A 26,016-nucleotide genomic window follows, 5' to 3' on the forward strand; every position below is an offset into this window, starting at 1 on the left:
TCCAACCACCCGTATGTCCGCCCACACGGCATCCATGAACGTCTTTTTTGGCCTTCCTCTTCTCCTCCTGCCTGGCGGCTCCATCTTCAACATCCTTCTCCCGATATACTCTGCTTCCCTCCTGTGCACATGTCCAAACCATCTAAATCTCACCTCTCACTTTGTCTCCAAACCGTCCTACCTGCGCTGTCCCTCCAATATACTCATTCTTTATCCTGTCCATCCTCATCACTCCCAACGAGAATCGCAGCATCTTTAACTCTGCCACCTCCAGCTCCACTTCCTGTCTTTTTGTTAGTGTCACCGCCTCCAAACCATACAACATAGCTGGTCTCACTACCGTCTTGTATACTTTCCCCTTCACTCTTGCAGCTACCCTTCTGTCACAAATCACTCCTGCAACTCTTCTCCACCCACTCCATCCTGCCTGCACTCTCTTTTTCACTTCTCTCCAACACTCTCCGTTATTTTTGACAGTTGATCCCAAGTATTTAAACCCATCCACCTTCCCCACCTCAACTCCTTGCAACCGCACCATACCACCACCCTCCCTCTCATTTACGCACATGTACTCCGTCTTACTCCGACTGACTATCATTCCCCTGCTCTCCAGTGCGTACCTCCACCTTTTGAGGCTCTCCTCAGCCTGCTCCCTACTCTCCCTACAGATCATGATGTCATCCGCGAACATCATAGTCCATGGAGACTCCAGTCTGATCTCATCTGTCAACCTGTCCATCACCATTGCAAACAGGAAAGGGCTCAGTGTCGATCCTTGGTGCAATCCCACTTTAATCTTAAACCGGTCCGTCATTCCTACCGCACACCTCACCGCTGTCACACTGTCCTCGTACATGTCCTGCACAATCCTCACATACTTCTCCACCACTCCCGACTTCCTCATACAATGCCACAACTCCTCTCTTGGCACCCTATCAGAAGCTTTCTCTAAATCCACAAACACACAACGTAACTCCTTCTGACCTTCCCTATACTTCTCCATCAACATTCTCAAAGCAAACATCGCATCAGTGGTGCTCTTTCCTGGCATAAACCTGTATTGCTGCTCACAAATCGTCACCTCTCTTCTCAACCTAGCTTCCATTACTCTTTCTCACAACTTCATGGTGTGGCTTAACAACTTTATCCCTCTGTCATTTCCACAGCTCTGCACATCACCCGTGTTCTTGAAAATCGGAACCAGTACACTTAATCTCCACTCCTCCGGCATCCTCTCACTTTCCAAGACTTTATTAAACAATCTGGTTAACAACCCCACTGCCATCTCTCCTAAGCACTTCCATGCCTCCACTGGTATATCATCTGGGCCAACCGCCTTTCCACTTTTCATCTTCTTCATAACAGTCCTCACTTCATCCTTACTGATCCACCACACTTCCAGATTCACTATCTCCACCTCTTCCAACCTTCTCTCTCTCATTTTCTTCATTCATCAGCTCCTCAAAGTACTCCATCCACCTTCTCAACACACTCTCCTCGCTCATCAGCACATTCCCATTTACGTCCTTTATCACCCGAACCTGCAGCACATCCTTCCCAGCTCGGTCCCTCTGTCTTGCCAATCGGTATAAATCCTTTTCCCCTTCTTTTGTATCCAACTTCTCATACAGCTCGTCATATGCCTTTCTTCGCCTTTGGCACCTCTCTTTTTGCCTTTCGCCGCCACTCCTTGTACTCCTGCCTACTTTCTTCATCTCTCTGACTATCCCACTTGTTTTTCACCAACCCCTTCTTCCTTATACTTCCCTGTACTTCCTCGTTCCACCACCAAGTCTCCTTATCTTCCTTCCTCTGTCCAGATGTCTCACCAAGTACCTTCCTTGCTATCTCCCTCACCACTTCTGCTGTAGTTGCCCAATCATCCCACCCATCTTTACCACCGTCCAACACCTGTCTCGCCTCCTCCCTAAATTCCACGTAACAGTCTTCCTCCTTCAGCTTCCACCATCTGGTCCTTGGTTCAGCCCTCACTCTCTTCCTCAACCTCACCTCCAAAATCATCCTACAGACCACCAATTGATGCTGTCGAGCTACACTCTCCCCTGCCACCACCTTACAGTCTCTAATCTATTTCAGGTTGCATCTCCTGCTTAAGATGTAATCCACCTGTGTGCACTTTCCTCCACTCTTGTACGTCACCCTGTGTTCCTCCTTCTTCTTGAAATACGTATTTACCACTGCCATTTCCATTCTTTTTGCAAACTCCACCACCATTTGCCCTTCCACATTTCTATTGTTGAGACTGTACCTTCCCATCACCTCCTCATCCTCTTTATTCCCTTCCCCAACATGCCCATTAAAATCTGCTCCAATCACCACTCTTTCATCCTTGGATACACTCTCCACCACTTCATCTAACTCACTCCAGAAATCTTCTTTATACTCCATCTCACACCCCATATGTGGGGCATATGCACTGATGACATTCATCATCACCCCTTCAATTTCCAACTTCACACTCATCACTCGGTCAAACACTCTCCTCACCTCCAATACCCTCTTGACATAATCTTCCTTCAGGATTACCCCGACACCATTTCTCCTCCCATCCACACCATGGTGGAACAGTTTGAAACCACCTCCAATGCTCCTAGCCTTACTCCCCATCCACTTGGTCTCTTGTACACACAGTACGTCCACCTTTCTTCTCTCCATCATATCAGCCAACTCTTGCCCTTTGCCAGTCATCATCCCAACATTCAGAGTTCCAACTCTCACCTCCACACTTCTACCCTTCCCCCTCTTCCACTGCCTCCGGACTCACCTTCCCCGTCTCCTTCTCCTCCTTCGCCCAGCAGTAGCACAATTTCCACTGGTACCCTGCTGACCACCGGTACCGGTGGCGGTCGTTGGTAACCCGGGCCTCGACTGATCCGGTATGGAAATTCGTTTTGTTGTCTGCATAATGATTTGGCATAGGTTTTTACGCCGGATGCCCTTCCTGACGCAATCCTGGTCGCCTCTTACGACACACAGGGATATGGTGCACCTATTCTAACCGGGGTATACACCGGTCCCAGTACACTGGTACTCATTTCGCTGACCTCAGAAGGATGACAGGCTGAGTCAACCCCCTGGTATATATGTATATATAATTTTTTCAAAGCTGTTCATGATTTAAGTTTGGCTGTGGGATTTGTGACTTGAAAGGGTTTTAGCTGACATCATGACTTGAGGGGTTAAGGAGGTGAGCTCACAAGCAAGGCACTATTGCAGGAAGATGTACCATTAAATATATGCATAAATGCAAGTACGTGTGCAATTTGGTCATCTACGGCCTCACCACTGATAAGTTCTGAAAAAAACAAGATTGTGCCAAAACCAGGTCAAGCTCGATTCTGATTTAAGAGGCTGCACGAACCATGAAGGGCATTGTGCAAACTCGCTGGAGGAGATGTAAAAAAAATCCATGGGCTATTCACGTCACTTCTACGTTGCTGGGTTTGTTTTGACTAATTTGGATTGCCACAGGTCACGCAGTATCGTAGGAAGACGAACATTCACAAACGCAGTGAAGCTTTGCTCTAACGGAATCAAGTTTTCAATCCTAATGACGTTCACTCAAGGCTGGGAAGACTGAAAATTGAGGGTGGTTTAAATTTGACCTGTACTCTTGGGAACAAAAGGCAGAGTGATGGGTGTATATTTAGAATACGAGAGGGAATGTGTTTATTGTGTTGGTGCTTTAACAAAAGTGCTGAAAACATGGTGGCAAGGCAGATAACAAAAAGGGCTGAAACAGTTGAATAATTTAAAATTACATCATTGTCAAAAAACATCAAGCTTGTCGTGTGCCTGTATGTTATGGTGATGACTACCTGGTAAGAACGTCTGTATTAAAGTGCAACTTGGGGGGGGAGGGGGGGTAAATTAAGTTTTGGACAAATGAGGCTTTTAAGATTGATGTCCTGCAATGGCTATCCTAAAGAGTTCTACATTGGGGGTGTCAGTCAAAAGCTTTCACTCCAATGGGACAAGTGTATTCTGAAGCTGGAGAATACCTTTTCTCAGTAATGTTGGTTTTGTAATCATACATAGTACAAGCTCAGTTACAAGTACATACGTAGCTCCTTCACGACTGTCAGACGAATTCACACAGATGGAAAATGCTCTGCTGGGAGCAGCGCGTCAACCAGTCAACCACCCAACCAACGTGACAAGCATGCGTCCTCAACAGGATAACCAATTTGGATGATTGCTTTGCATTTATCACCCTTGACTTTCCCCACCCAAACTACCCACGAGAATTTGACATACAACCCGTATCCGAATGAAAAACCTTAAAATATCACGACCTTTAAAACAATTGGAGCCTCAACCTCGTCAAATTTGCTTGCTTTGTGCAGGCACGACTGTTGCGTGCCGTTGGTTGAAACCACCATGTTTTCAGTGTTTATAACAATCTTGCATGCTGTTCCTCGTGAGGTTGTTTTTTTTGGATGTTGTTCTCTAATTTGCCCATTTTTTTTTATTCGGTCAGACGACAATTATGCAGACTAGCTTGTGCGGCCACCTGTCCGATGTGGTTGTGAAAAGTGGAAATATGCATCGCTGCCTGCCAATTGGTACAGGTAAGCATACCGAGTGGGGTTTATGGCAACACTCGAGAGATGTTTGACCGGCAATTTAATAGCTTGTATCCGCACAAACACAGACTTGTAAAGGTTTGTTTTTTGGCAAATAAGACAAATGCATTATTTATTGTTTGGAAAGTTTTTGGGGTTTTTTTTTGGTTTTTAACTGAGTTTGGAGAGGACTTGTGCATTCAAAATGAAGTGACACGTGGTTCTGGTGCTAGCCAAAGTGCAATGTATTTTCCTGGCCGATATTTTAAATCGTTAGCATTTCAATTCCAGTTTGCACAACATTGGATCCCTTAAGGAAATTTAATATGGGAATGAAGATGGCTAAAGCAATGCAAGTATTAGTTACTTGGCCAAAAACACTCCAGTTGGCAGAAGAAGCAGGTGGTCTCTTTTTTTTAATTTTTTTTTTAGTATCCCTGGCTCTGCTCAACTCCTCTGCCTTTGGTTATTACAACGTAGCCATCTTGAAGCTTCTGTATATGGGTTGTGCAATGTGTATGCTTGTATTATACACATGTTGCTTGTATAAAGCCATTGTTTGTAAATATTGTCTGGATCTAATATTTCCTCCCACACGTTTTCGCGACATCTTCGACCACAAGGCAGGCAATTCAATGAGCTGCGTGCCCGAATGCCTAAAGAAATTAGCAATCACAAAAAAAAAAAAAATTATTCAAGTTCCTTTATGGATGACAGACCCGAACCTGCAGCAAAACAGCCGGACCTTTCGAGTGCAAAAGCCAAACCATTCTTCCAAAATATACATCTCATGTACTTTTTATAAACAGGAGGAATGAGACAGACATGCATACTGATAGTAAAGAGGAGACAAAGGAATGGGTAGAACGAAACAGCCAAAAGCGCTGGATCCTTTTTGCATAGTCTTTGGAAACATGCGAAGAAACGTAAGAAATGGCAGCGCGATTGTTTGTGCTGTATGGGTTCTTGAGGTGGCCAGTTGCAATACTACGTGGAGGGTCGATGTCGGTTGTGATCGGGGCTGCCTCATGCACTGTCATTCTTCAGAACAAACTGTGATGATCCAGTTTGTTTTGACACAGTGTCCACAAGAAACATCCTCCAATTTTTGGAAAGGTTGGGGGGTTGGGGTAAGCATAGCAAAGGTAGTCTTTCATTGCTCTAAAGATGGGAAAGTGACTTCCTCTTTTTGTTCAAAGGAAGTTTGCATTGGACAACAGGAAACTGCAAAGTCTCCATCCAAATTGTAACATGAACAAGCAACCATCACACCATAAGCGGATGGAGGAATGGCTGAGTGCTCACTGCATGGTTGTCGGTATAATAACAGACCCCAACCCTGTAAACCCCACAGTATTGTCAAGATTTCACTGAGCACTGAGCATACCATAGAAAACACAAAAGCATACATTCCTTGCCGAAACAAATGATGGAGACGAAACCAAAAAAAAAAGTAGTAGTTAAACTTGTTTACAACATTCTGTAGTTAACTCTGAGTACCACATCGATCATTTGTAAAACGGTGCACATGTAAACAAGCTGGCAAATGCGAGAGTCGTCGATTATCGCACTACCCTAAATGTGGGACTCGTAACGGAACCTACCAAGCAGTAATAAAGCTTCAGAAAAGGAGACAATTTGTAGCTGAAAAACATTCCTTGAAAATGGAGGGGTGGGGCCTGGGTGGGAAGCAACATTTAAAAAGTTCACAAAAGCCAAGAATAAAAATAACAGAAGGATAAGAAAGACCATTCAAAATCCTGTTTCAAAAGCATACTTTTCTTATTCACAGTCCCCTCCCGCCCAGACTCCTCTTTCGTCGAACCACCTTTTTTTTCTTCTTCCCAGCATACAATTCGGCTAAACTTGTGACCCAAAAGGTTTTGTACACTCTTGGAAAAGTAAACAGTTTTTAAATCTACTTAAAGTGAAGAACTTGGACAGAAAAAGTATAAATAAGACCTTAAGAACATGTTATTGCAAACAGCTCTTCAAGTGGGTTTAAGAAGTAAACTCCACCATGTTGTTTTAATCCCTGGCTTCCTGTGCCTTTGACACAATGTGGTTAAGCAGCTTGCAGGTAATTAATTTTTATGGAATAAGGAAAGGTGTTTTGAAACGTCAACCCATGATCACGTATTTGACACCATTAAGATTAGCTATTACTGAAAATAAACATGAACCATAGTCAAATTATACCGTGAGAGATGGCAAGGGAAATCAAATCCTCGCTCCAAATGCAACAACTGGAGGACAAAATATGACTGCAACGTATGGGATTTTGACCCATTTACCAAGGAGCCACTTTCTTTATGGCGTTATCCTCGGCAGCATCCATTTGCTGCTCAGAACAAAAATGAAGAGCAAGTCACCGTTACTTGGTGCTGGGGGACTGGCAGCCATTCAGATGATCAGAGCACATCTCGTGCAACCCGGGAGTCACATTTATTGTCCACCAGGCAAGTCAGGCTGGTCTCATTTCTTCTTCCGGATAATCTTGTGGATCTTGCTGCGAATTGAACGTATCCCTGATGGCTCTGATTCCTCACTGGTCGAAGTCCCATCATCGTAAGCAGTTGGCGACTTGCGAATCACGTCAGGTGGTGCTCCTGTATTCACAGTCGCCATTACCGAGGTGATACTTGGCGTGGCACCGTTACCACGCTTATTCAAATGTGAGTTGCTGCCACCCAACTGTCCAATGTTGTCTTCCCTTTGTTGTTTAACTGACAACGGAGATTCGCCAGATATGCTCCGTACAGCCACAGACATTCTTGGCACACCATTCTGCTCCCTTGTCATCGAGGGCAATGTGTTGGAGCGCACAGTCCATGGGTTAATCGATCCGTTCCTAGTTCCACCACTGGAGTCGCTTTCAGCATGGGTGCCATTGCCAGTAGGTGTACAAGTCTTGTCTGGTAGTTGTACAGTTGTACAAGTCTTGGAAGATATCAAAACGGCCTCAGGCTCAGACACGGTGGCAGAAGGAAACTGTTGGAGGGAGGTGTTGTCTTCACTTGAAATGGCCACGTCATCGCTGCTGGGGGAGAAGGTGGCAGGTTCAAAGATAAATTGATTATTAAACCAATGTAACAAGAACGATGGGCTTTAGGAGGTAGCGAAAACAAATAAATAAATAAAAGCAGGAAAAACAAGTGCGAAAGTGACATGATCAGGATGATGAAATTGTTATACAAAAGATCCTCTCCCAGTTTGGAGCAAGCCTAAGACTGAGTATTTTGGAATGAATACCCAGCCTTATAGCTGTACTACCGGAGGTAGTTTTTACACTGAAAGATGAATTCCACAAGGCATTAGCATAATGACCCAACAAGTACTTGTGGAATTATCATTAGTCACCAATATCCACTACCTCTTCACCCAAATATTAACCTCGCTGCACAATGCAGGTGCTCAATAACGATCATTCGCGAGCATAGCACCCTGGATTCCTGCATTGCATTTAAATACTGCAACTACTATACAAGGATGAGGGGGAAGGCATTTTGGCGATATAATTAAAAGTAATCAAGGGTTCATCATGCATTTATTCAAATCAAGCGTCACGTGGCCTATGTGCAAATTGCACTGATGGCGTCATCTGGAGAGAATGGTAAAAGACTATGATTAGAGCAGTCAAAAGGTGCAAGTTGAAACAGTAAGAGCATGTGGCACATGCATGACTACATTTCAATGAAAAGGGAGAGAGGAAGCCTCGATGTTCGGTTAGGTTGGCAGAAAGCCTTATTCAAAGGAAGCTGTGCACACACTTGTTAGAATAAAAGTAGATCACTCCATCATCCACAACAGGATGAGCTAGCCGTAAGCGTGCTTTGGTGGCAGCCAGATGGCTCGGTGAGATTTCTCCATCCATTGAGCCAAAGGCTGGAGAAGTGGCCACTGACCTCAAAGAGTAAACAGAGCCACTGCTCAAAGGATTGTGCATGATGGAGGTGCCAGGACAACCATCTGAGAATAGGGTTGGACATGGAGATACAAATCGATTTATAACAGTTCATGGATTCATGCATCACTAAAAATTTAAAAAAAAAATAAACATTTCATCACCGTTGACGAACTGTATCTGAAATTTCTATTTCATCGGTAAGTAAATAGGTTATTCCAAAAAAAATTTCAGCAATGTACTGGGTATACATGCTACGAATATACTAAACTTTTGTTATGGATCAAGATTTTTCAACAACAAAGCATTTCACTCTATCACTTATTGCATGGTTGTTATTATTAATAAAATAAAAAATAATCACAAGAGGCAGTGTATATTTAGCCGGTGCAAGTGACATTCAGTGATACTATTTTACTGAGGATGTGACTCGATAATGAGGATTCCACGACTACTTCTTTCTTTTACAGACAAAATTATTCCCACATGTTTGTGGGGTTAACTGGGGGAAGTTTTTGGCCCAAGTTTTTCACGAAACGGCTGGCCAACCCTGACAATGAAATTAAGTAGTTTGGGCAAGCATTTGTAATTTGTTCATGGTGCCGGCGATAGCTTGCCTTCTCTTCGAGAAGAACACCATGGAATCTTTAACGTCCACCAACTATTGTTGGCAGATGAGACACCAGTTTAACGTCCATCTGAGGGACGGCACGCACATTGATGGATCACCCTGTCTGTTGACGACACAAGCAAAAACAATTGTAGAAACGCTTGGATTTCAAGAAAACTTAAAAAGGAGCTGATGAAGATATACATTTTAAAATCTAGAAAGATCCCGAGTTGAAGAGTAATAAAATAATAATAATAATAACATTCCTTTTGTGCCGTACAGGCACATAGGGCTGCTGAGGCAGTTTCATTGGCAAGGAGTACAGTCCTGTATGGGTCACCACTCTGACACAGGTTACCCCGAATAGTTATTACCCCAGTAGACCGGTACTCATTTCGCTGACCTCGGAAGGATGACAGGCTGAACTAACCCCACCTGGTGTTAATTCAATGGTAGACAGGGGCTTGAACTCAAGACTCTCAGGTCCCAAGCCAGCCACCTTAACCGCGAAGCCAACACCAGGGTTTATAGAGTTGAAGAGTATATATAAAAAAATTCTCAGTCACCAAAAATAAATTAATTAATTAATGAATAAATCTTGATCGAGGAACTACCAAAGGATTGTCATTGTAACTGTGGCTTCCTTGTTGAGGTGTAAGGAGTGATAAGATTATAAACATACATACGAGCTAATTTATTTTATGCTAAATAGCCTATCAGTTAGTGTCTTTGCCTATGCCTCATTGAGAGTACATGGCAAAGTATTCTGGAAGCCTTTTCATGTGTTGTTTCTTACCCACCCCTGCTTTCCCCCCACATTTTACACTTGAACTTGTGTAGTGTCTTCATGCCTTTCGTTTTATATGTACGAGGGCATTCCAATGTTGACGTGGACTTAAAAAGAGAAATTTGAACACGTAATATAGTTGTTCAGCGTTGAAATTTTGTGCAATGATCGGCAAGTCATACAGGAAGTGACGATAACACTGGAACAAACTCCTGCGCTGTTGAACAGAGCTGTATAACTTAAGTGAAGGAAAGCATCAAAGGAGCTGAAATTCACAGAAGAGTGTCTCGCTATTTGTATGCACACCTTTCACATACTTGTGCGTTTAAATTCCACAGCGAATCCAAAAACGTGTCTGAAATAGTGAGTGATCATGAACATTGTCATGTGCAACCAAGTGCTGTCATTTAACACCATGTGTCTTGAACAGATGATTTTGAAGAAACTGAATTACTCCAAGTGGTATTGCAGAAGACTTTGATGCCAGTCTTTGACGTTTGGAAATAATCATTTTTCACTTGAAAATTAATAAGTTCAACGAGTGCAAGGTGAGTAACCAGCCATTGCATTCATGCCATGAGGCACAAAGGGCTGCTAATGCAATTTCATTGGCTGAGTACAGTCCTGGACGGGTCACCACTCTGACGCAGGATAATTGAATAGCTTAAAACTCCAGTAAGCTGGTACTTATTTTGCTGACCGCGGAAGGATGACAGGCCGAATCAACCCATTTGGTGTTATTTCATCGGCATGACAAGGGCTCAAACTCAAGACCCTAAGATCTCAAGTCCGCCACCTTAACCGTTAAGCCAACACCAGGCTTGTGCAAGGTGAGTACCAAAGTGTAATCACAAGGCAACTCGTATAGCAATTGCGACAGAGCTCAAAGAATGCTACCTTTCCAATTATAGATGACTACTTAGATGGTATCAAGGTGCTACCTCATTGATGGGACAGGTGTGTGCATGTAGCAGAAGAATACCTTGACAGAGTGGAAAAGTCTCATCAACTTCCCTGTAATTTTTGATTTTGTCAAATAAAAGGTCCATGTCAATTTCGAACTACCGACCTAGCTGAGCTATAAGCTTTGTTACGTGCAAGGATACAACTAGCGGACAAAGGAATTGATGTGTACATCATCATTTAATTTCTGCATTGGGAGTGGAAGGGAACTTAATTCATGGTGTCATTGTTCCAATACACGTGGGTACACATAAGTGGGAGGATTGAAAATTCTGTAGTTACTGTATGCATTACAGACCCTACTTAATATCATGTGCAGAAAAAGAAACAAAAGCTGTCTTCCCCGTCAACCCCTTCCAATTTGCTCACCAATATTTTAGCAAAAATGTTCATTTTTCACCGAAGAATATTTAACATTATACTTCCCTGCACTCCTTGTATCAAATCATGAACCATACTATATGCAGAACGTTGGTTAATGGGTCGCCACTCCAACACAGGAAGTCAGGGCAGGAATTTGGGATTTGTTCAGGGATCTTTAACATCCACCAACTTATGCCGGCAAGCGAGATGCCTAGTTTAACGTCCATCCGAGGAACGGCACACACATTGATTGATCACCCGGTGACAGTTTATAGTTTGGCCGAGATGCGAACCCAGGCTCGACAACTTAGAGGTGAGTGTGTGTACCTCCAGGCCATCCTGCCATCCTTACGCCTTAGGTGAACCGATATTTAAAAGTTTTTTTTCTTGTTGCAGGAATTTTTTTTAAAGTCTGCTAAAAAAAAAATTGTACTCTTGAAAATATTGTTCATGCAAGTTACTTTATCTGAACCTTTGCAATGGTGAATTGACTCTCCATAGCAAAAGTAAGCACACGGAGGTGTATTTTTGGAGCACGCAAGATACAATTGCACATTTTGTTCATGATGAACGCCACTGTGCCGGTGGGGGTACAGCCAGTGAAGGTGTTCCAAACTCTTTTTCACCATCATCTGATGAAATAGTCGGTGGGCAGGATGACCAGCTGGAAGTGTGGTGAAAGCCAGGCGTAACGCTGGTCACGGACGTTTGGGGAACAGCATTGGACCCGGTCTCTTCAGCCATGGCAGCCGTGAGCGCTCCCAACCCAAGGTTTGTAGTGATGGGAAAAGCGCAAAATTGCTCAATGCAGTTCCACCGATGTAGGCGTTCTCGCAATGTGTTGGCAACCTCTCCCAATGCTTTCCTGGGTAAGAAATAAAGAGTAAAAAAAATTAAAGTTGCATGCAATATTTTACTTGCAATTCTATCATCATCAAAATTCTGATTATGATGTACCATACTCTGTTACAGAGCATCGGCACTCCCCACCAGTTATGGTTGCAATTTGTTCATGGTGCCGGCAATAGCTCGCCAACTCGCCGTGAAGAACACAGTATGTAGGATCTTTAACATCCACCAAATAATGCCGGCAGATGGGGCGCCCAATTTAACGTCCATCCAAGGAACGGCACACGCATCGATGGATCACCCTGCCTGTGAAACACTGGGATGACGGCTTATAGCCGCGTCGAGATTCAAACCCAGGCTAGATAGCTCAGAGGTGAGTGTGCGTACCTCCAAGTCATCTGCCAGCCCCATACTCCAACTAAGGAACTTTTATTGTCATTAAAATAGCCTTCCTCGTAATATGGGCACACATGGGTATACCGGTATAGCATTTCAGAGTACAAAATGCATCGAAAAGTGGTTGCAGTTGGAAAGATTCATATTCACAACTGAAGAAGACACCACCAACTTATATAATTTCTCAGCAAACAAAGCTCATGTCTAACATTTTGATGCCCCCTCCCTCTTGGCGATGGGTTGGAACCTTACCTTCATGGCAGCTATACTATTTGCTGGTACATTCAGCTTTGACTATCGAAGAAAACAAAAGCCAGCTGTCCTGCCTGGTTTCTACAATGATGCTACAAACAAACAAAAGGGATCAAATGATCAATGTGACGATCGTTATTTAAACCAAAAGAGTTTGAAAACGAGCAGTCAATGACTGAGCCAAATGCGGTAACTCATACGAGTGGAATAAGTAAGAATCATGATCGTGTCAGTTACAAGAACATAATTATGGTTATATTAAACCATTCATTTAATCAGAGAAGGATTTAAAATATACAAGATATGGTTTTTAACCCTCAAGAAAAGGTTCTGCCTTCCGATGACAAAATATTGAAAAGAGAGGCAAAGTGTGACGTTGCTTTTTCCAGGAAATAATTTAGACCAACTCGATACAAATCCAATACACAGCCTCTTCTCTGATTAAAGTTTTTCAAAGACGTAGACGGTGAGTGATCAGGAAAGAAAATCTGCACTCAGTAAAACATATTCAGCCAAAATGGGTCAGATTGCACAGTGTTACAGAACGATGGATGAAAGCAACGGGACATTGATCGAGGTATGCCCAACTGCAGGGCGAAGAGAGGAGAAGCTGACGTTTCAGGGGTTAACCCTCCGTGCTCCAACAAAGGGAATTCATAAATGGAAGCAAAGGTGGGATGAAACACAGTAAACTACAACTAAGAGGGATGGGTGAGGTACAAAGTGAATGGCGGTAGATATTATTGCAGGGAGGGATGTGGAATGACATGAGATGGTCATGCAGTGCCTAATTTAAGTCCTGGGGGTAAGAGTGATATTGAACAAGATCAGGAAGAAGGTTCTGCAAGTGTGAGAAGAGTAGACGTGTGCAGTGACCTTGGATTTCGGGAGTTTGACCAGGAAGGCATTACTGGAACGTTTTTGCCATGAAGAAGCTGGAGAGGAAGCAAGATGTGAGGAAACCAACAGGCTTAAGCTTTAACTTCAGCCTCATCATGGAAGATAGATTGCTTTGGATTCTATAGATCCCAGGAGAGACAGATGTGATGCTCGGGTGCCAGACCAGAGGGGAGAGCATTACTCTATTGAGTGCTCCATAGACAAAGACCTTATAAGTCATGAGTAGTTCTGATTTATGAAGGAATGATGACAGACACCCAATCTGTGGCCGGTTTATCAGCTTTGCTATGTTATGAGCCCAGGAGTTTCTGGCTGAGATGAGGACCTTTGAGGAGAGCGAGGTAATGAAAAGAGAGCATACACCAGAGAAGGACTTGGCAAAGCATGAACAGGACTTTGAGGAAGGAGACTGGTTGGAGAGTCCAGACAACATTAGCAAGACAATCTTTCTGCCATGCCTCAGGATGGACATACACTTGTTACGGGCCTTACAGAAATGACCTAAAATTTGCCTCAATTAGTAATCCATTATGAGAAAGGAAGATGCTTGACCACAACCACTTCACCACAGGATTCAGTGGACCAGAGCCAAGAAGAGGGGTAGGATAGCAGAAGATGGGGTGGAATAAACCATTGCATGAGAGAGATAAATATTCCCACACAATCAATATGCTATGGAAATAGCAGTTCAATCCTTTTGGGAGAAAACAGATTGCAGTCCTTGGCAGTTAGACTCAGAAGGACATACCGTTTACACAAATACAGGCTGGAAGATCTACAGATTGGGTCAGACCCACTGAGTCACAGAAGGCCTCAGCTACAATGCCATGGCTGGCAGTTGAATTTTCCACAGATGAGGACCAGAGTTGGGGAGGTATGGGATCTCGGGAGAAAGGTGGGACTTGATCTGGTGGATGAGGGTTGGGGGGGGGGCAGAGGGAAGAGGATGTGAGCAGGTTGAAGACAAAGGGGTTAAAGATTGTGAACCTATACTTGTTGCAGTTGCCACAGATGAGGACCACATTAGTGGAAATAGAGGAAACTAGGACAGCACTCGGTGGAGCGCATAGTTGAGCCAGGCTGAACAGTTTACGTTTTGTTTCTCACTGATAGGCCGGATCTGTATCTGGACCTGAACCAAAATCTAATCGGCTTGTTATTGTCACATACCCAACTCATCCACCAAGTTTTGTCATAATCCGTTCACAACTTTTTGAAATATAAAGCTACGTATCGTTTTTGGCCTCGTCTCTCGATGGTGAAACAATCACTTGTATTAAAAAATAAATAAAAGAATACATAAATCAGATCCAGGTTTTCACCAAAATTGAATCAATTTGTTCTTGTCACACACCCAACCTGTACACCAAATTTCGTCTGAATCTGTGCACAACTTTTTGAGATTTCCTGCTCACAGACAACAAACAGACAGAGAGGGGTGAAAACATAACCTCCGTCCACCTTTGGTGGTGGAGGTAAACATTGAGTCATCATCATCGGGGAGAGAGAGTGCACCACAAATAGAAACATTAGGTGGTTGTGGTGAAGCATGGGCAGTCAGACGTATGCCAGAAGGCTAGGAAAGGTTGTGGCAGACAACGAACAGTGAAAAATGGAGTGATTGATGGAGACAGCAATATCACCACCAGGATGGTGGAGAATAGCCAAAGAGAGAAATTGGAGACACCCTGTGAGAAGAGAAAATTTGTGTAAACATAATGTTTGGAGCTGAAGCAGTAACTTGGATGGAGATCAGTGTTATTAGAAAGAAGACATTTCTGTTAAACATACAATGTTTCTGTTCTTGTGTTTGGCAGCTTGGCTGCCATGGTAGCTATCATTTCTTGGAAGCATGGCTGTGCCGCTGATGCTGTGCCCCTTTACCAGTACACTGAAACTCATTTCGCCGACCTTGGAAGAATGACAGGCTGAGTCAACTCCACCTGGTGTTAATTCAGTGGCCAACGGGGCTCAAACTCAGGACCCTAAGATCCCAAGCCAGCCACGCAAACCACTAAGCCAACACCAGGCTATACAATGTTTGGAACTGCAGCATTAACCTGGATGGACATCAGTCTTATTAGAAAGAAGACATTGAATATCAGTGATCCACACTCTCAAGAAGGGGGAGGGATAGGAGTCGAGTGGGAGGGCAGGACATGGGTGGATATATATATATATATATATATATATATATATATATATATATATATATATATATATATATATATATATATATATATATATATATATATATATATATATATATATATATAAGGGACGAAGGGGGGGCAGAGGAAAGAGGATGCGAGCTGTGTGAATACAGAGGGGTTAACAATCATGAACACATACTTGTTGCAGACAGGGGTTTTATGGATCCCAAGTTCTACCAAACAAAGACAGATGTTGCAGATAGAGTGGAGGGAAGATTGATTAAGAGCATGAAGGAAAGTAGGAAAAGGTTCAAATCCAGTTAACAGTCGCAGAAAATTAAGGATTTTGATTCAGAGCTTGTGTAACTCACAACCTGGTCTCAGAATTACCATGTCAGCAACAGAATGTTAATTTCAGAATAAAATTAATTATCTCCTTGGCGAATAATAACTTGATTTCAAGGAGTAGGTAATCTGCCTGTCTCACCAAAAATAGTTTACCCACTGAATCATTTCACACTTTGCAGTTGACTCATACACGTCTCAGGGCAACTTGGCATGGGCACAAAAATACTGTACTGCCCAGGTGAGTAAGATTAAAACAAAAGTCTCATCAGCAACCGACTAGTCCAACTTTTTCCAAGTCATGCTTCCCAATTCTTGTTTTTTTTAGTCCTTCCATTAACTAAAAACAGATCCACAGACAAGCAATGTCAAAGTTAGTTACTAACTTTGCTTCGAGTATTTTATGATCCACATCATCCAACGATGAGCTGTGTGCCACGTAGAATGTTCCAAACAAGGACATGCGCTTCTTCTTCACCTTCTCGGCCTGCAAAGTAACAGTGCAGCAAGTTTGGGAATAAAGTGATTGTGCAAGGAAGGTGCATCAGCAACTTTTGAGAGGAAAGATGATATTATATTGACACAAACCTTGACTATTAAAAACAAGGTCACCTAGTGAGGAAGTGAACAGAGAATGAACATGAAAGTTCACGTTTATACAATGATGATATAAAATATAAAGTAATGTAGTGAGGCAGTGAAGAGAATAAGGAAAATCTACTACTACCAATTGTTTGTCTTTTCACGAAGTGGCTGGCCAGGCCTGACGACATTCACCCACCTGTGTGGTTTCATCTGAAGGGGAATTGTCCACCAAAATGTGTCATAAGCTGATGAATCTCGTCGAGATTTTCCCAGCAAATAAAATTAAGTTTTATAATTCGATGTATGTGCGTACACATTTGGGGTGGGGGGAGGGGAGGCTTGCCTGCAATTCAGCCTAGTCCGTTGCTCAATATTGTGACTGTTGCAGCACTTGTGCATTACTGCCACCAAGCAAGGAAGGTTGGTATTACTACTTGGCACTATGACAGGAAATTTTCTGTGAGCAGTTTGGCAAGGAAAGGTCACAACACGTGAAATGTTTTGAAATGGCTCTTGTCGTTTGTAAGCAATAAATACATACTAAAAAGCATGCCTTAAGCCATGTAAGCAGTCACACAATGTTTACACAGCACACTTACGATACCACATTTAATAGTTTCTATTTCAGTCTTGCAATATATGTATTGTAGTATGTTGAAAACCAGCTTCCACACGGTTGTGGCTCATGTGTTAATTCAGCAAACAACATCCCAGCATACGTAGGATCATGTATAAAAATGCTGCACAGGCCTGGTTGCCAAAAATTATGGCTGCAAGCGGAGACCTCAGTGACTTTAAAAGAGGGGTGATTGTCAGGGCACATTTGGCAGGAGCTTCATTGACAAAGACAGCTCAACTTGCTGATGTTTCATGAGCAATGTTGTTGAAGGTGATGTTGGCATGGAACTCCGAGGGAAATACATCATCAGCAAAGGGCAACAGTGGGCAGAAGTGCATACTCCAGGATCGTGATATCCATGAATTTGAAGTGCAAGGCAAAGCAGGCGAGCAACTGCAAATCAATTGACTGAAAATTTTAAGCTGGGATGTGAGCAGCCAGTTTCATCAAAAACGGTCCGCTGAGAACTCCACAGAGCGCAATACCAGTCAGATTGCAGTGCACAAAGTGCTTATCATACCTGGCAATGCACATTTGCGAGTCCAGTGGTGCAAAGACCACAGGCACTGGACTACCGAGCAGTGGAGAAATCTGATGTGATCAGATGAATCATCTTTCACCATGTTCTTAACAAAAGGAAGAGTGCACGTGTGACGCCAACCTAAAGAAGTCTGTAACCCTGAGTGCTTGGTTCCAACAGTGAAGGGTTCTGGTGGTTATGTAATGTTGTGGGGTGCATTTCCTGGCATGGTTTGGGTGCAGTCATTCCCTTAGAAGGCAAAGTCAATGCCAATCGCTACTTAATGGTACTGAATGATCATCTTCAACGTATGCTGTAGTATTTCTTTCTGGCTGGGAGGTGCGTCTTGCAGGATGACAATCGACAGAGCACATTTGGTTTCATGAGCACGACACTGATGTTATCCACATGTCATGGCCTTCTCAGTCACCAGATCTGAACCCAATTCAGCATTTATGGGATATCTAGAGCGATGCCCGAGACAGCGTTTTCCACCTCCATCAAAAAGGTGTGAGTTCATCGACTTTCTCATGGAAAAATGGTGCCGCATCCCTCCTGTAGAATTCCAGACACATATATATATATATATATATATATATATATATATATACATATATATATATATATATATATATATATATATATATATATATATATATATATATATACATTCATGTGCTGCTTAACAACGTTCCGGGCAATGACAGATCACATATACGACGGATCTGCCAGCTCTGGAAAAATAAAATAAAAAAGTAGCTGAAACATTCCTATCGCCTAGTGATGTAGCCGATGTAGCGCTGCCAGTCGTATAAAAATAGCACATACAATGATGTACTGTACAGGACATAATACTTGATAATGATAATAAACAATAATATTATTGGTTTATGTATTTACTATAATGTACTTTTTATCGTTATTTTAGAGTGTACTCTTTCTACTTATATAAAAAAAGTTTACTGTAAAACAGCATGCCGTGTCACGCAGCATTGTTCTACTGTACATCTCGTGTTTACCGCGTCTCTTGATTGCATCATTTTTCCGTGTGCTTGATCTAATCTCATGTTGTTTTGTTCATCATGGACCTTAAGCGTACAATATCCACTGCTGATATTGCCAGTAAGAGGTCACGTCGAGTGATTGACCTGGAAACCACATAGCGAAACCATATAGCCTAGGTGTCTAGGTTTGTGTAAGTACGATGTTCGAAAACGAAAATAGGATATACCATATAGCCTCGGTGTCTAGGTTTGTGTAAGTACGATGTTCGAAAACGAAAATAGGCTATACCATATAGCCTAGGTGTCTAGGTTTATGTAAGTACGATGTTCAAAAACGAAAATAGGATATACCATATAGCCTCGGTGTCTAGGTTTATGTAAGTACGATGTTCAAAAACGAAAATAGGATATACCATATAGCCTCGGTGTCTAGGTTTATGTAAGTACGATGTTCAAAAACGAAAATAGGATATACCATATAGCCTCGGTGTCTAGGTTTGTGTAAGTACGATGTTCGAAAACGAAAATAAGCTATACCATATAGCCTCGGTGTCTAGGTTTATGTAAGTACGATGTTCGAAAACGAAAATAGGATATACCATATAGCCTCGGTGTCTAGGTTTGTGTAAGTACGATGTTCGAAAACGAAAATAGGATATACCATATAGCCTCGGTGTCTAGGTTTATGTAAGTACGATGTTCGAAAACGAAAATAAGCTATACCATATAGCCTCGGTGTCTAGGTTTGTGTAAGTACGATGTTCGAAAACGAAAATAGGATATACCATATAGCCTCGGTGTCTAGGTTTGTGTAAGTACGATGTTCGAAAACGAAAAAAAAAAATGATGTTCGCACAACGACGACGTCGCTTAACGACGCGTTTCTCAGAATGTAACCCCGTCGTTAAGTGGCGCATGACTGTGTGTGTGTGTGTGTGTGTGTGTGTGTGTGTGTGTGTGTGTGTGTGTGTGTATATATATATATATATATATATATATATATATATAAAAAATATGTTAAGGTAAACAAACTTCAAAGCATGCATACATACATATATATATATATATATATATATATATATATATATATATATATATATATATATATATACACACATACATATACACATATATATACACATATATATATATATATATATATATACATATATATATATATACATATACATATATATATACATATATATATACATATATATATATATATACATTTATATATACATATATATACATATATATATATATACATATACATATACATATACATATAAGAATTTGATTTCGTCATGATTTAGAATTGGACTTTTTTATTACACTTGGAATAGCAGCATACAGGATAACCTGGCTTCATCTGTGGCCCAAAATTATTTAGTTTCAACAGCAGGTAGCTCTTTTTGCCCTCACCAGAAAGTATTGCATTTGGGTCTGTTTCTGTCTGTCTGTCTGTACATAATGGTCACAAACGCCATCTGATGGATTACACATTTTATTTTCAACAGATTACTTCCATAAAGTATATACAATTAGAATGTGAATATGTCTATAACGTACAGACCATTAAGAATGTGAGTACATCTATAACATACATATGGTTGGAATGTGAATCGTATGCAATAAAACCAAAAAGGTCTGTTTGTACGCTGCATGAGTGCTATGAATATAAACCTACATCGTCAAATGCCACACAAACTACACCATACAAAATAAGACCCAGTGATGGTCTGCAATATCTTGATTGCTCCTAATTTTTGATCTTATTCAACCCACTTCTACCCCATCCTCTGTACTACTCTTGGTTATACTGGCAGAATAAAAACTTGAGCAACTCCAATATGCTGAGCTCAAACCCTTATTTATTTACAAGGGGAAACATGTTTCACAAAATCTGAATTTTACAAAAAAATTACACCGACACAAACTAATGCCATTCTCCTGCATGCAATTTATGTACAAGCTCCTTCTGACACAATCAATGTTAACTGCTATAATGTTACCATTGACACCAAACATTGGTGAGGGGAGGCCAGAGGTTCTACGAGAGCTAAAATGGCAGCCTACCCTCAACTCCCCTATTTCTTTCCTTTTGTCAATTTTTATTTTTATTTACACAACCTTTCACCTTCACTGCTGTGAATGTAACATGTGGATTGTCCCGATTGGCAAACCAATGAGGACAAATCCAAAGGAAATTGTAAAGAGGAGACAAACATGAGGTCCTTCATATTCATCTTCACCAAAACAGTATATTGCACAAGTACTCAATAGGTTAATAACACGAGTGGAGAAAAACAAACAAACACGTTAGGATCTTACCCCTTCCTTGGCGAGAGCAAGTTGTTTTTCTGCGAGCTGCCGTTTAACTACGTAGTACTGCACCTCCACCTCGTGTGTGATCTGGAGCCATCGTTGGAGACCTTCTGGAATATTATTTCGCTTTAGATTCTCCAACTCAATCTCTGCCTTCCGCAGAGCCAGTCGTACCTGCTGCCCAACACCACAGTACCCAACCACTATAACTGTTTTGAAAATATCCCTCCTCCCTTAAAAACACTCACTTCAACCCCCATCAGCAACTTTCATGTGCCCTACATCATTTTGATGTAAGGCAAATCAAGTAACAGGCTTCCCCCACATTTAACTGACAATCCATCAAAATTGCCCAACTTCCTGGTTTTATAACTCTTTAAACAACCAACCCTTACCCTCCCTCCCTCTCCCCTTCCCCAACCCTACCAGATTCAGCAGTCATGCACTGTACCTCCAAACAAAAGCTGATCAAGCCTTAGAAAGGTCATCATGTGTAGACAGAAAATGATTGATCACAAACATCATGGAATATCAAGCATCGCTATAGATATGACACCAACAATAAGGTTGAACAATGTTGAATAAGAAAATCAATTGCAGACACTATTGGGCTTATTGACAAGAGACACTGTTAATTTTCTGAGTTCTAATGGTTTAAAAAAAACAAGCAAAAATGGAAAACATTAAATATACTTACATACTCTACTTGGAAATATAATCCCAGTTATCCTGGCCATCTTAAATATTTGTATAATCACAGTTCAGCCAAGGAGGAGGAGTAAAGCGAGGTCAAGGCCATTTATTCCTGATACGTGAAGCACCCTGCAACCCATGCCTACAGAAAACAGACTTTTTGGAACACCGGTCACATTTTCCATCCAGTAATTATGTAACTTTGATATAAAATTCTCCATGGGTAGGCACTCCTATGTTGAAAGTTTTGTGTCAATCACTCAAGCAGTTGCGGAGAAAACTAATTTAAAACCGAAAAAGGTGGAAAAAGTGAGGGCTTCGGCCGACGTTCTACAACATTGTCAAGGATGGGATTGTAGACATCTATTATTAGTACAATCATTATATATATATATATATATATATATATATATATATATATATATATATATATATATATATATATATATATATATAGTTATGGATTTCAGAATTGGATCCAACTAATGCATACAAATATTTAGGCCCTCAGACAGTTATTTACCTAAATGCATGTACAGGAGAGACCCATCCCCATGTCTGGTGGGATTCTAACTTTGATGCGTTGAGAAGGGTAAAGAATAGATTCCCTTTCTTATGGGATGACCTTTTTAGCAGCATCTCGCGTAGCGAACGCTGCTCCAAGACTGCTCGGCATTGTTGTTCTTCTTCTTCTTCTTGTGAAGACAAAACCTTTATATTCGGACTCAGCTCTTTTATATACATGATCTGGATCTCCTTAAATACTAAGCACTTCTACACATCCTTGCATTGAGGGTGCCTTTTGAGAGCGTCTATCATGAACTTTTAAATATATTCAGACATTTGCTTTAAAGTTTCGAAAAGTTCACGTCACTATTTAAAGATTATTCCATTTAAGGTATTGTAAATTCATAAATACATTATTTATTTCATAAATACACTATATTTCATGAATACGTAAATATACTATGACGGGTCTCGCTATTGGCTTAATCAAGGCACGTGACAAAATATCAGAAGTTGTTATTTTTTTTTGTTTTTTTTAGCCGACAAAACCTTTAGGATGCTGCTCTTGGACACATTTGTCCTTGTTCTCTTTACGACAGACAGATTCATGCACGTGAGATAGCCGTTAACCCAAAGGAGGCTCGTCTAACCTCTTTCCATCAACATTTGACACCCCGTTCAGAAGCTCTATGTACGCTAACTGGCTCTTTTTCGTATCGGGCTGAACATTGAAGTGATAATTGTTGACATTTTATGAGCGCTTCACGTTTTCGCTCGGTAATTCTGGCAAATGGCTGCTTTCTGCCGTTAGTCCAGCACCACAAACATGGCATCATAGGCCAGGAATGATCACGAGATTGGCGGTTTGTCACGTGTAACGATGCGCCAATAGGCAAGGTGGATTTGGCTGAAGTCTGCTTGAGGCTCGGCCCAGACTGGCCGCCTATAAAAAAGGATGAGAGGACCGTTTTTTCCAGTCAGTCAGTTGGTGATAGCTGGTGGCAGTTCTTACAGCTTTGAAAGTTTTGCGACAGTTTGTCAGTTGGTGACAGCTGGGTGACGGCTATTTTCAGCTCGTCCGTTCCAGTCAGACGGTTGGTGAGCTGGCGACAGTTGAGTTTGTGACAGCTGGGTGACTGCTATTTTCGTTTCCAGTCAGACAGTTGCTTCAGCCAGTTCCAGTCAGACGGTTGGTGCAGCCAGTTCCAGTCAGACGGTTGGTGCAGCCAGTTCCAGTCAGACGGTTGGAGCAGCCAGTTCCAGTCAGACGGTTGGTGATGGCCTTGCAGCCTTACAGTTTCTCACAGCGCCTCACAGTTTCTCACAGCTCCTAACAGCTGTCTGTTGGTTGTGGCTCCTGACGGTGGGTAATGCTCGGACCTTTAATGCTGGTTCTGCTCGAGACCTAATTCTTGGCATCCCTGGTTCCTGGGGGTGATGACGTGACGTCGATTGGTGTTCAAGCCTTTTTGCGAGTGGGTGCACGGCAATACAGGGCACTGGCGACGGACAAGGCACGCTCACACATTGCATGACGTTTTATTTGACGTACGACAACTTCTATTTAGTGAGAGAGACTGGATTTCTCTCCCCCCCCCCCCCCCGAATGATCTGCTGGGTATCCTTGTCTCGTGTTTATTGTTAAGTAAAGGCCCGGTCACACCTTGATGGTTTAGCCAGCGATGGCAACGTATTAAAATGTATGTAAAACGCTGGCTTACGTTGAACTTTTGATGTTTTTTTTTAAAGATTCGGACGTATTCATAGCGACTTGGTCTTATGTATAACGCATTGGTAACGGACACAGAACGTTTCGTTGTGTTATAGATAACTTATACCAACGAATGCTGAACCTGTTGTCGGCCTACACAACCTATGCCCAACGATAGTCTAACTTCGGCATAGCGCGTTGCACGCATCGGCGATGATGTCGTGACGTAGCCTATTAAAAGGCTGACGCACAACGATTCGAATCATAACTGCCGTAGAAATGGAAGTGTCAACATCGCGGTCACACCTTGGCGATCTTGCCGGCGTATGCCGACCAAAGAAAAATGTGTCTAAAACGTTGGGGCACGTCAAATACGGTATGAGTAAGTTTGGTATACATGAATAGAACGCTAAAGTACGCTATCATACGTCGTAGTAAGTGGAGTACGTCAAGAAATTTTAAACATGTTCAAAATTTTTGGACCTACTCGGCGTATGACACACGTTCCGCATGCGATGGGGATAAGTTTTACACACGTTATGTGGATGCTTACACACATCCACAAAGGCTACTTATAAGCTACTCATAAGTCGAAACACGTCGCGGTAATGTCTTTTTTACGCGAAACTTATTTCTAACTTATGTTTGTCGTGCTTTGAACCAATTCTTTACGTAGTCCCAACACACATCGACGTATGTAGACGTATTCCAATGACGTCTTCCGGTCGACAAAAAAAAAAAATTAACGTGTTTCTAGCTTACAACTGCCATATAAAGACGTGTTCCCAGCGGTTTTGAGAATTGGTATATAAAAATGCTGCTCATAAAAGGGGAACCCAACAGTGTTTTTGAGTCCTTTTTGAGTCGATGTCCATGTCAGCAGTAACAGTATCAGCATCAGTATTAGTATTAGTAGTAGTTTGTTCATGTTGGCAGTAGTAGGTGAGTGTGAGGGGGAGGGTGTGGGTTATGATGGATCGTCCTTGCGTCCACATGTCCACGGGTAGGAGACATCTTTTCACCATTGTTCGAAGTTCTTCGCGGCTAATTTTTTATGGGGCTTTTTCAACAATGAGCTATAGCTTGTTTTTACGATTTAGGTCTATTCATAACGGGTTGGACAAATGCACAATGAACTAATAATGTGCATAGAGCGCTTTGATTACTTATAGATACGATATACCAACGAATAATTATCGTGAAGCCGGCGTTCACAAACTATGCCCAACGATAGCCTAACTTATCCATATCGTGCGGCAGTTTATCTTTGCCGGTGACGTAGGGTTTGCTATTCATAGGCTGCCACTCAACGATTTAAATGGCTGCATCTCCACTATTGAAAGTATACGCTTGCGCTCAACAATTGGATTTTTTTACACTCAACGACTTTTAAACGGTACCACTCAACTATTTTCATTGTTTACAATGAACGATTTCAATTGCTGTCACTCGCCTTTGTTTTTTGACGCTGGGGTTTGGAAATTTGAAGCGTTTCTTCTGAACGTGTTAAAACGCTCAAACTCGACTATTTTAAATAGACGCTGCCGATGGACAATTGGAATCATAGCCAAGCTAGACATCGAAGTGTGAACATCCTCGTCATGCCGAAGAAAAGTTTGAAGAATGCTGCAAATAAGTGTCCTGGCCGTGGCCGTGGACGCTGACGCAAGGACAATCCATTATACCGACGTCTTTTAGCCTATGAGTAACTTAAAGTAACGTCTGTCGACGTGTGGCAACGATCGCGTAACGTGCCAAGAACACATTAATCATAGGTTATAAATAAGTTTCGGGTACGCTAAACATTACCTCGGCGTGTCTCAACTTATGATTAACTTACAAGTAGCATGTGTTGACGTCTGTCAAAGATCGCAGACCGTGCATACAACTTGTGGCCAGCGTAGCCGAACGTGCGAGTCATACGCCGGCATACGTCGTGAA

General features: G+C 42.1%; 1 protein-coding gene across 6 annotated transcripts in view; it reads right to left on the minus strand.

Moving 5' to 3' along the window:
• Positions 1 to 5,274: 5,274 nt before the first annotated feature.
• STIM1 (stromal interaction molecule 1) overlaps positions 5,275 to 26,016 on the minus strand; it is an 86,551-nt gene continuing 65,809 nt past the window's right edge. For 2 of the 6 annotated variants that reach the window (XM_085885058.1, XM_085885063.1), the window contains exons 9-13: positions 21,171 to 21,341; positions 16,495 to 16,595; positions 11,840 to 12,078; positions 8,357 to 8,555; positions 5,275 to 7,626 (exon numbers count right to left, since the gene is read on the minus strand). In XM_085885058.1, coding sequence (XP_085741184.1) covers positions 7,062 to 7,626; positions 8,357 to 8,555; positions 11,840 to 12,078; positions 16,495 to 16,595; positions 21,171 to 21,341 — 1,275 coding nt within the window. In that variant the 3' untranslated portion in view covers positions 5,275 to 7,061. The remainder of the gene's footprint in view (positions 7,627 to 8,356; positions 8,556 to 11,839; positions 12,079 to 16,494; positions 16,596 to 21,170; positions 21,342 to 26,016) is intronic. The other 4 variants (XM_085885060.1, XM_085885062.1, XM_085885061.1 and 1 more) reach the window with 4 other exon arrangements.

The sequence above is a fragment of the Eptatretus burgeri genome, chromosome 6 (genome assembly GCF_056783735.1).
Source record: "Eptatretus burgeri isolate ZD-2024b chromosome 6, Ebu_testis_v1, whole genome shotgun sequence".
In the NCBI taxonomy this organism is placed as follows: Eukaryota; Metazoa; Chordata; class Myxini; order Myxiniformes; family Myxinidae; genus Eptatretus; species Eptatretus burgeri.